At 47.9% G+C, this 12,197-nt stretch overlaps 1 protein-coding gene across 1 annotated transcript in view; it reads left to right on the forward strand.

Moving 5' to 3' along the window:
* LOC107115039 (rho GTPase-activating protein 17-like) overlaps nt 1-6,736 on the forward strand; it is an 18,882-nt gene extending 12,146 nt beyond the window's left edge. Inside the window, 1 exon segment of the mRNA XM_015416645.1 lies at nt 6,517-6,736. Coding sequence (XP_015272131.1) covers nt 6,517-6,665 — 149 coding nt within the window. The 3' untranslated portion in view covers nt 6,666-6,736.
* Nucleotides 6,737-12,197: the final 5,461 nt, after the last annotated feature.

The raw sequence follows: 12,197 nt of genomic DNA on the forward strand, positions 1-12,197 counted from the left end.
GGGGGCTGTGACCTGAGTCAGTCTCGTGGAAGGCAGCCCCCTCCCCAGCTTCCAGGTGTGGCAGGGGAAGGAGGGCCCTTTTTGCCCATTTGTGGCAATTCATTGCGGATCGCAGGTGAACCATAGACTCAGCTCTGTCTCTGGGTAAGCTTCCTCCGTAGACGACTTTGGACCTCAGGAGCAGGCAGCGTGTTCCGCCTTCAGAAGCAGCCTGCTTTGAAGTCTCAGAGAATGAGAGAGAGAGAGAGAAAGACTTGGGATGTAATGGCAAAAATGCTGGGCTGATATATAGAAGAGACGGAAGATTCAGAATTCGTTGTGCATTTAATTATTAGTCCCATCTCAATCCCAGCATAGATTGCCACCCTTCAAGAACTACCTCCTCATTTGGAAACACTGGCTTCCACTCCTCTCAAACTGGGAAGTCTTCTAATCGGTGCTCCTCAGATTTGTGTGTTTGGCTCTCGGGTGTTGTGTGTGGGTGTGGGTGCGTTCACAACACTCTCCACTTCTCTCCATCCCTTCCACCAGTACCACAGCCTGTCCTTGTGCACAGTATTGGGATTTATCCACCGTCCAAACTGTGCTTCCATTCCATCCCGTGTACTGACGGTCGGGCATCCTGGGACTTGACTCTCGCCTCCCAGCATTTGGAATGTTTGTGAACATTCCGTAACAGCATAACTGCTCTGCCAGGCAATGCTCCCTCTAAGCTATGGAGCCTTGTGAGCAAAAGTTCTACTTTGTGAGCTGATGGCATTAAAGTTGTGACCGAGCAATTTGGCTACTGCATGAATTAGTTTGCTCTGGAGCCATCCTTCCTGAGTTCAGACAAAAATGTGTGAGCTGGAGGCTAAAAACCTGTGAGCTAGCTCACCCTATCTCAGCTTAGAGGGAACACTGCTCTGGAGGCATCCTTCCTGAACTGGGACAAAAGTCTGTGAGCTGGAGGCTTAAAAACTGTGAGCTAGCTCACACTAATTCAGCTTAGAGGGAGCACTGCCAGCAGGGCCAGGCTCACAAATGGGCAGAAAAACCCATACTTGTTTGTTTTTCTTACTACCTGCAAGTCACTCATTTGGACTGTGACAGACTTGGAGAATTTCTAGCAAGCAGCTTTGGCCTTGAACCGAAGGCTGGAGCTCAGGAGTTCTGCAGGAGCAGGAATCGCTGGAGAAGAGGGAGACGGTGCCTCACGGCCTTTCTGCGCTTGGGTTGCGGTCCCTTGCACCTGTTAAATGTCTGGGCGACAGTTGAATCCATGTCCATCGGCTGATTCCTCTGCTAATTTTTAATCTGGAATGGGTGCTTCTTAATTATGCTTTAATTTGGAACAGCCCCCCCCCCGGCCTCCCCATCAGCTGAAGGAGCGCATGGCCTCTCCTATTAATTCGGCAGTGGGGGCCCCTAACCCCATTGGCTGCAGCTCCCCTCCTAAATCTGACGGGGATCGGGAGGAAGGTATTCTCGCGCTGCAATGAAAATAACCCTTTGAATCCTCTCTAGGTTGTATAACGCAGCTCACGCGCAAAGAGTGTTCTAATTGAGGGTTTTATTAAACAATCTAGATGTTTGACCTGCATTGTTCAGTAGGAACTGGGAGTGGAATAAGGGTAAGAAGAAAACGAGGCCTCTTGATTGGCCGGAAATGTTGCAACTGCAAAATCATGGATGCCCGCTTTGCCCCTTACTAACCCGGTCACCCGTTAACACCGGCTTGCTTGCACTTGGACTAATCCGGCATGCCAGAGGAGGGATGCGTCTTCCATGTGCTCCTTCTCAGTTTTTAACATGCTCGCTGTGAATGCATTCGAGGGTCCCGCCCCCTTCCCAGCCTCTTCTTATGGCATTTGGGGTTTGCTCCGCCCACCCTGGCCTGCGGAATGAATTTGTTAAAACCTCTGGACCCTCGTCCTCTCTCACAGCCCCTTTTCTTCCTTCACTGGGGGGGGGAGAGGAGGGGGCGTGAAGCTTCTCAACTGAAAAGACAAAGGTGCAGCCCAACAGTTCCACCGAGAGCACTGGAAATATGTCTGTGGCTAGGACAGTTGTCGCAATCCGAGCTGCAGTGTTAGAAGAGTCAAACATATACACTGCAAAAACCTTTTTTTGTAAATTCATGTGTTCTATTTGTTAACTACCATCTTATAAAGTGCATTGGGTGCTATTCTAATATCCTAAAACAGGTATACATATATTGTATGTAATGAATATATATACCTGTTTTAGGATATTAGAATAGCACCCAATGCACTTTATAAGATGGTAGTTAACAAATAGAACACATGAATTTACAAAAAAAAGGTTTTTGTAGTATATATATTTGTTATTTGTGGCTAGGACAGAGCAGGACAGTGCTCCATTTTTAAGGTATTCCCAGTAGTCACGTATGGCTGCGAGAGTTGGACTATAAGGAAGGCCGAGTGCCGAAGAATAGATTCTTTTGAACTATGGTGCTGGAGAAGACTCTTGAGAGTCCCTTGGACTGCAAGGAGATCAAATCAGTGAATCCTAAAAGAAATCAACCCTGACTGTTCCCTGGAAGGCCAGATAATGAAACTGAAGCTCAAATACTTGGGCCACCCAATTAGAAGGGAGCACTCACTGGAGAAGACCCTGATGCTGGGAAAGATTGAAGGTCAAAGAAGACGGGGACAGCAAAGGATGAGATGGTTAGACAGTGTTATAGATGCAACGAACATGAAATTGAGCCAACTTCAGAAGACGGCGGAAGACCGGAAGGCCTGGCGTGATCTGGTCCATGGGGTCGCAAAGAGTCGGACTCGACTGAGCGACTGAACAACAACAAAAAAGAACAGGGAAGAGGTTGCTTGTATAAATGGGAAGTCTTGAACACTTCGGCCCAAAGCCCCAGGCACTGTTCTGTATGCTCCCTGGCTGGGGGTGCCCTGCCTAGGCCTGTGGCGGTGACCTGATGTGCTCCATCCGCTAGCATGGAGCACAGCACAGCGTGTGGAGGCCGACTCATGTACAACCTTTGCCCTCAGCAAGGGTTGAAGGCGGAGCAGGCGGAGGGAAGGTGAGCGGGCCAGCCCTTTGGACTGCTCAGAGAAGATTGGTAGGTGTGGGTCAAAATCTTGAGTTGTGATGATTCTGTCCAGCTCGGTCCCTGGAGAGGCACCCAAAGTCCTTGAGGGGGTGGTTGTCACCCCCTGTGGTTTTCCCACGTGCTGGTGGGAAGCGCCACTCAGCTGATGGCACGGACGTTTGCGTCTCTGGAGGACGGGGGTCAGCTGAGAGGCTTTCCCGCGGCTGTGGAGTAGGCAGCAGCGTCTGGTTCTAGGAGGCCGCCTTCTTGCGCTCCACCCCCTTGCGAGAGTGCAGGGTCCCCCCCCCCCCACAGGCGGCGGACGGAGGCAGCCGTTGGAGTGGTGCACACAACCACTCCCTGCAGCGTCTGGAGTCTGAATCCGCACAGCGGATTTGCTGGAGGGGGAGCAAAGACTGGCCACACACCATGTTAGAGAACCGGCTCGGCCGTGAAATGCGTTGATCAGCTTCCAACTTTTTAACCGTGGCAGGAAAGGAAGCTGTTGGTTGCTGATGTGTTCAAACGTTCTGTTCTCTGCCACACAGAATTAGATTCTAGTTTATGTTGTGTGTGTGTGTGGGGGGGGTGTTTGGATGCACTGAGTAGCAGACCCCTAAGAAATGGTTTGCCATAGCCCAGGGGCACCCTGGCAGTTCCCACTCCAGTCACTTCCATGGGGAGACAGACCTGCTAGTTTTGTGGGGGAGTCTTTGCATCGGCCTCTTCACCAGTTCTGGCGGAGCACAAGCAGCTTGCTCTGTGAATGAAGCACACGCGTGTCCCGGTGTCTGAGCTTGTCGAGGCCTGCTCCAAGGCCCCGGTAGAGTTCTTCTAAGGGGGAAGTAGCAGGCGTTCCTCCGACCGCACCTGAGATGGCATTAATAGGGAATTCAGAGCACAGTTATCTGTCCAGCCTCAGGCAGTTTGGTTTCTCCAAGCGATGTGGACAAAATGCTGTTCAGTAAACTTCCCTTGTCTACTGCATGCCCAAAAGGAATCGTATTGGAAGAAGTGTGCATGCACACGGAAGCTTATATCCAGAATTAAACTTTGTGGGTTTTAAAGGTGCCCCGGCTGTGTTCCGCGGCATGCCGAAGAGTAAGAGATTTCTAAAGCCAAGCTAGCCGTTGGCTGGGTGGAAGGCTGTTTTGCCAGGAAATGAAAGGAATTTGGGGGGAATCGAAAAAATTAAATTAAAGAAATAGACAACTTTATTTTCTTATCTAATCTAAAGTTTGCTGCTGTAAGAAGATCCAATGTGTGACTTTTGGTATCGCTGTGATTTAGTTGCCTTCAAACAATTGCAAGTATATATCTCCAGCGTTTGAGATGGGAGCAGCCGTCTGCATCCTTAAGCGCGTCTTAATTTGTGGTGCCAGTTGGGGAAAACAGGGGGTAAGAGGTAAAAAATAAACAAGCATCAACACTGCAGCAACGTCAGAACATTATCAGGACTTACAAGCAATGCTCCCTCTTACGTTGTGGAGTCTTGTGAGCAAAAACTCTTACTTTCTGAGCTACTGGCACTAAAGTTGTGAGCAAGCGATCCGGCTACTGCATAAACTAATTTGCTCTGGAGCCCTCCTTCCTGAGCTAAGGCAAAGATGTGTGAGCTGGAGGCTAAAAAACTGTGAGCTAGCTCACACTAACTCAGCTTAGAGGGAACACTGCTTACAAGACACAGTCTCTTCTCTGGGTAAGGTAGCATTTATCCAGGAACAGTATGAAGCCTCTTTTACCAGAAGCTACAGTGGGGTTGGTGTGGGGTACCCAAGCAAGGAGCAGTCTTCCAGGCTGCTTCCAACATAACAGATCACACTATTCCGGGCTCAAGATATTTAGTTAAGCCTTAGAAAAGAGCAAGAGTCCAGTAGCACCTTAAAGACTAAGTGGACTCTTGCTCTTTTCCACTGCCACAAACAGACTGACACGGCTACCCGTCTTGATCTATCTCCATGGAAGTTAAGCTTTAGAATAACATCTATATCATCACGCAGTAAATGCCGTAGCGAGTGCAGTCTCAGTTCCCTGCATGAAACCTTTTAAACAATAAATAGATCCTTGGAGATAACTCCGTAGCTCAAATTTCTTTAACCAGATTTCAGGTGGGTAGCCGTGTTGGTCTGAAGCAGCAGAATAAAGTTTGAGTCCAGGGGCACCTTTTAAGGCCAGCAAAGTATTATACGAGGTTTTATTGATTCATGCACACAAGCTTACACCTTGAGTAAAAGTTTTGTTGGTCTTAAAGGTGCCACTGGGCTCAAACTTTGTTCTTCTTTAAGCAGAACTAGTTTCCGAAAGACCAGTAGCTCCCCTTTTTCTGATTTTTATCACGATCTCCACAGCATTCAGAAAGCTGGATGGTTTTTTTTGTAAGGACCGAAGACCTTTTCACATATAAACTGGTCTCTTCAGAGAGCTGGATGATTTTCATGGCTTTAAGGACATACAAACCGGTTTCTTTTATTTGGTGTGTGCGTTTCTAAGCACAAACCTCCCCCTTTCACACGGTGGAGGAATCTGTAGCAGGAGAGAGAGAACTTGGCAGTTTTGCGTATCTCTGTTATACAAGAATTATTACTTAACTATGTTCACCTTCTATGTTTAGAATTTTTGAAGCAATAAAAGGGTAACTAAAATGGTGTTTCAAAACGCTGAACACCATTTGAGAGAGAATGCTTCTTAAGGAGGGTTTTTCCCTCCAGTTTCCCCCCCAGATTTTCAGTTTTTCCACTGGAAAAAGTGTACATGTAACTGTGTCCCTGTTTTTTCCCTTTTCCGGGCTTTCCCGCGTCTCCCAGGAGCTGTGACTTAGAATCCTAGAATCACAGAGCTGGAAGGGGCCAAAAAGGCCATCTAGTCCAGCCCCCTGCTCACTGCAGGATTAGTCTAGAGCAGCGGTTCTCAACCTGTGGGTCGTGAGCCCTTTGGGGGTTGAACGACCCTTTCACAGGGGTCGCCTAAGACCATTGGAAAACACACATTTTTGATGGTCTTATGATAGCAATGAAAATAATTTCATGGTTGGGGGTCACCACAACAGGAGGAACTTACTGTATTAAAGGGTCGCGGCATTAGGAAGGTTGAGAACCACTGGTCTAGAGTATCCCTGACAAGTGTTTGTCCAATCGCTGCTTAAAGACTGCTTTGCCCAAATTCAAAATATGGAGTCAGGGCAAAAATCTTACCAATCTGATTCCAGGCTCTTTCCCCCAAAGGTCTTGCCTCCAGCCTCACTAGCTTGAAGCTGAGCTTTGCCGTCCTGGGGGCGGGAGGGAAGCTTCACACAGGGGAGCTTTGATACTCTGCAGAGCTTTAAAAGAATTAAGCAAAATGTTTTAACTCGCACAGTGTATTTGATGTCCTGGAACTGGGGTAGTGGGGAGAGCTGTCTGCTTCTGCGTGTTTTATAAGGAAATGCCCTTTTCCACTCGTGCGTGCTAACGAGTGTCTCCTTGGTGCAGAGTCCGCTCCCAGTGTCCAAGAGCCGCCACCGCGGGGCCTCCCTGCCGCAGAGCCGTCCTCGACGGAGTCCGCCGTTTTACCAGGTCAGAGTTCTCACAACCACCTTGTGCTCGACATCGATCACGACACTGAAAGCACTGCTCTGTAAAAAAAAAACAGTAGAACCACTCCGGCGCACGGCCCCTTCCTATCCCAGTGGGAACCAAAACCAGTCAAGACCAGCGAGAAGCTTCCCGTTAAGAAGACAGAGCGAGAGAGAGCGGGGGGGGGGACAGAGACACTGTCCTGCTTTCTCCGCTTGCATCTCCGGCGAAGACGGGGAGCGTTTCAGTGACCTGCGTCTTGACCAAAAGAAAAAAGTGTCAAACTGTGGATGGAATGGACCTGTCTGTTTCCGAAGCTTAATTGCTGCTGTTAACCAAGAGGCAAAGCATCTTGCCGAGAAATTCCAAATTGAGAATCCAAAGTGATGCATGTAATAATGGGAAAATAATCTCCTCCAAGGCCTCTGTTGGGACTCTCCCCCTAACTCTTTGCTCTTCCCGAGGAGATGGCTTGCAAGGGTCCTTCTCTCTGACATGCTGCAGACTTTTTTTTTGTTTAAAAGTATGAACCAAAAAAACAAAGGCCACATGGGGGCCGGAGGTGGCCGCTGGGTCTCGGCCACCGCTCCAACCTGTGGATGTATCCTTGTGCCTTGATGGACTGTCAGGAGGAAACGTACTGTCTTCTCTCTAACCATTTCAGTGCTACTCTTTTTAAGTATTGATTGTTTATTTACTCTTTTTTTGTTTTTCGTAGTTATTTGTATTAACCATCCCTGCTTTTGGTTTCTGTAAAAAACCCCACGTCAGCTGCTGTCCAGCTAAAAACTTTGCGGGCGAAAAAGTGTTTTTTGCTTTCAGTTGATATAAAATGGGTTGAACTTTGAAAGTGATCTTGAATATCTCCCCCCCCCCCCTTTTTTTGGAATTAAACTGAGTAAAAAAAAATTTTTTTTGTTGCTAAAAGGTGATTGATGCTCACTCGCTTTCCGAACTGCACTGCGGTCCGATCAAAATAATAAAAATAACTTGGAGTGTCAGCGAAGTGGCTGCCTTCTGGCTAGACTCTGCCGGGGCCAGAACTGCTTCTCACTTGAGTCTCTTTTAGCATAAGTTGGGCTCCATTCAGTATTTCTGTGCTTTTTAACAGCTCATTTAAAATATTCATTTAAAGCATGTTCACACAGAAACCCTTCATGTATTTCAGTTGCTTTGGTTTTGAGAGAGTGGGAGGGTGAAGAATAAGAGTGCATGTGCCAGCGGAGACCATTTTTGTGGGGCAGGCCCCCCCCCCCAAAAAAGCACATGCCCTCTTGCAGGCCCGTAGCCAGGATTTTGTGGCTTGTAGGGCTGAAGTTCTCAGTACAGAAAGAAAAGCCATTTAGCCAATAGAAAGCTGGTACCAGGTCAGATCTCTAAATAGCAAGCTGTCAACCACTTGAGATGACAGTTCTCAGCTGCTGCAAGTTAATCCCTTCTACCAGCCTAAGCAGCAATTCTGTGAACAAGCTAGCAGGTGGGGGGTGAGGACTTCTATGGTCAAGAGAGCTAACGCTTAGGCAGAAAAACTCTCTCAAAGGAGACCAGTTTCTTGACACAGAGTTAGAAGGGATCCTAGAGGCCACCTACTCCAACCCCCTTGCTCAATGCGGGAATTAGTCAACTACAGCACCCCACTCTGCTTAAATGGAGCGCACGCCTTTTAAAAAAATGTTTTAAAAGGACTGAAAAAGCATGCATAGGAGAAATACTTGTGGGGCTGTGCCTTTAAGAAAGGGGGCAGAGACCCCCAAAAGCCCCACTGTGTAGCTACAGGCCTGCCCTCTCGACCTGTCTTGTAGCTGGTGCCTGTGTGCACATCAACACCAACCACATAGCACAACAGGCAACACCCGAGTGTTGAGGACTTCTTTATTGATCAAGCCTTCCTCAGGGTGGCTGAAAGAGGGGCTTAAGGGATGCCCAGCCGTCCATCCGCTGTTGATTCCGTGGTGGTCTCATGACGTCCACCGGTGGAAGCCCAGGCAGGGAGTCGGGGAGGGTCTCATGCAAACAGATGAGCAGGAGTGGGCCACACGGATTCTGCAAGGAAGACCAAACATCCTCTTCATCCTGTGCCTTTTGTGCACTACAAAAATAGCTTCCCTGCCAATGTTCCCTCTAAGCTGTGGAGTCTTGTGAGCAAAAAATCCTTAAACATTACAGTTGTGAGCCAGCGATTTGCCTACTGCATGAATTAGTTTGCTCTGGAGCCCTCCTTCCTGAGCTAAGACAAAAATGGGAGAGCCGGAGGCTAAAAAACTGTGCTAGCTCACACTAACTCAGCTTAGAGGGAACACTGTTCCCTGTTGGCAGAGGTTGTGCCAGTATGGTGTAGTGGTTAGGAGCGCGGACTCTAATCTGGGAGAACTGGGTTTGATTCCCCACTCCTCCACTTCCACCTGCTGAATGACCTTTGCGCAAGCCATTGTTCTTGAAAAAGAGCAGTTTCTGTCAGAGTTCTCTCAGCCCCACCTACCTCACAGGGTGCCTGTTGTGGGGAGAGGAAGGGAAAGGAGTTTGTGAGCCACTCTGAGACTCCTTTGGGTAGTGAAGGGTGGGGTATAAATCCAGTCTCTTCTCTTCTTCTTCTTTCTTTCCCACCCCTTCTCCACCCTGAATTATAATCTTTTCACACATCGAAGAACCAAATTTTATTGCTGTCCCAAAACGTTCTGCTTGTTTGGTGCAAATTTCCTGGGCTCGAAGAGGCCTCTCCTTAGCCCATCTGGAAGGCAGGAGCGATGAACCTACTGTTCCTGCTTCCCTGGGAAAAAAACATTTATTCAGGGCATACAGACCGGCCACGCTTTCCAGGAGGGGAAAATCTGGTACCTGAATCCATGATAGGCTGCAGAGGGTTGCCGTACATTTCTAGGAATTCCCAGGGGCGCAAGCATTCCTCCGCCTTGCAGAGGTATTTGATCGTTTCCATCGGGATCAGGAGTTCCGGCACGACGGAGTGGAGGCAGTCGCCCAGGCCCTTGCTGCCCACCTGGAGATCGAGGGGAGGAAAGAGAACCAGATGAGCGTCTCAGCTCACCCAAGCCGAGGATGTCTCCTAGTACACACTGGAATAGGGCGGCCTGACAACTGGCAAATGCGATCTTGTTTGCCCTTGTGGATTGTGTGCTGTGGTGTGCGGGTGTGGCTCATGGGCAGAGCAGCTGCTTTGCACACAGAAGGCCACCGGTTCAACCCCCAGTATCTCCAGTGAAAGCTCTTGGGGAGCAGGTATTGGGGAAGACACCCCCCCCGTGCCTTTAGAGCCCGCAGACCCCCTGAATTATCAAGAAGGTAGCAATACAGAGGGAATCGCAGAAAGAAGATTAAACATTAAATAGTATTCAACATCTAATCCATGTAAAGAATTCCGTAGATATTAAAGTTCATACAAATACATGTATTCCATTCATTCATATATAGTATATACTGCAGTACGCGCTTCCTTGGCTTTATAACCTGGATTTGAAAGTAATTCACCAATTGTAAAGTGTTTCTTGGAATGTTATTTGGAATTTTTGACACTGTATGTGAATGAATGGAATACATGTATTTGTATGAACGTTAATATATATGGAACTCTTTACATGAATTAGACGTTGAGTATCATTTGATGTTTTCACCGTTATTTTTTCATGCTTGCTTTTTTGGCTTTGTTTAACAGTACTGAACCATGTGTTCACAAGAAGTAACTCAGACTGCTTCCTGTGTTAGAGGTCATCTCTGAAACGGCTTTGGGGGGGGGGACTTTCGGGATTGGGTTTCTGCACCCAGCAAGGTTTTCTCTTCAGCTAGCATAGCCACCATTTACTCATCCGTACCACTATAAATCTCCATCTATTCTTTGCCCCTTGACCACTGTATCCAAATTAGGGGTGTGTAAAAAAAAATAATAATTCGGTAGGATTTGAATATATTGAACTCGAATTTTTTTGAGAAACCCGAAAAAAAACTGAATATACCGGTAAATACCGGGGCCATTGAAGGCAATGGCGAAAATCTTCTGAAACGTTTGCAGGGGGCTGGGGGGGGAGGGGATTTGAGGTAGAGGCTCCAAATTTGGACTGTAGCTGCTGGAGCCTCTCCCCAAAAGACCCCAAAAGCTTTGAAAAGTTTGGACCAGGGGGTCCAATTCCAGGGGCATCCAAAGAGGGTGCCCCCAGTTCTCCGTTGTTTCCTATGGGAAATTGGGGATGGGGAAAAGGCAAGCAGATCTCCCTGTAAGAAACTAAGTGAGGTGTGTGGTGGTGGTGAGAGGGGGCATGTTTGCCAGGCCAGCAACATAACCTGTGCGATGTGCCCCCCAGAACCAGTGCCACTGTGCCAGTCACTGCCCAAAACCCAAGTCGACTCAGTTCAGACCAGAGAATCTCTGCATCATTCTGCAGCATACATAAACTAAGGGAGCATGTTTACATTACCAGCCTGAGCCAAGCCAGCAGCAGAACCAGAGCAATCTGCCCACCCCCCACAACCCTGACACTGTGCCAGTCACTGCCCAAACCCACTTCACAGCCCACTTCGTCTGATGCCCAAAGTGTCACATCTTGTGGCTCTTCGGTCATCCAGCTAAGCAAGCAGCCTCTGTCTCCTGTCAGCTTATGTCCAAAAAAAATACTCGGGTCAGATCAGACAGAGGCCCTCTGCAGCGTAAGATGATTGTTTTGCCAGCCAGGCCAGCAGCAGAATCAGTGCACGGTGCCCCCACAACCTGTGCCAACCGGCCCTCGCAACCTTGACATCTCTGCGGCTGTCGGAAGGGACCTCCAGGGTCATCTAGTCCAACCCCCTGCACATTCCTTAAACAGTGATTTGGTCAAAAACCGTGGCTTGGTGTGAACGCGACCCACTTTATCTGATGCATGAAGTGTCACCTCTAAGTAGCACACAAGGTGATGCTTCATGCACTAAGCAAAGCAAGCAGCCTCTGTCTCCTGTCAGCTTACGTCCAAAAAATACTCGGGTCAGACAACCAGAGGACCGCTGCAGCATAGGAGGAATGATTTGCCAGCCAGCCCAGCAGCAGAACCAGTGCGCAGTGGCCCCCACAACCCGTGCCACTGTGCCAGTCACTGCCCAAACCCAACTGGACTCGGGTCAAACGAGAGATGTAAAATTTCCGGAAATTTTGAAGCTCGGAAAAAAACCCGGGTTTTTTTTCCCGATTTGTTTTCGGGGGGAAACTGAAATTTTCGGGAAAATTGAAAAAAATGCTACATTAGCATTTCTTTTGTCTTTTCTAGATTGAAAGTCATTGTGTTACTTTAGGAACATAAAATATGACTATGGACATTTTTACTTGGCATGAAATTGTCACAAACTAGCCTATTAAAAATATAGTGTCTCCAAACAATTATTTCAAACAATTATTCCAAACAGCAAAAACAAAACTGAAACTTTTTTATTTTCTTCTGACAATCGCACCTCCTAAATAAAGGAAGAAATGCATCTTGTTCTTGCATTGGAGGGTTCAGTTTGTAACCTAGGACTTGCTTGTCCTCAGTGCACAGAAATTAGATCAATCTGATACCATATATATATATATTAGAAATGATTTGGAAAATATTTGAACACCTGGTCTTAAAATATTTTAT

The sequence above is a fragment of the Gekko japonicus genome, unplaced genomic scaffold, assembly GCF_001447785.1.
Source record: "Gekko japonicus isolate JY-2015 unplaced genomic scaffold, Gekko_japonicus_V1.1 scaffold5678, whole genome shotgun sequence".
NCBI classification, from domain to species: domain Eukaryota; kingdom Metazoa; phylum Chordata; class Lepidosauria; order Squamata; family Gekkonidae; genus Gekko; species Gekko japonicus.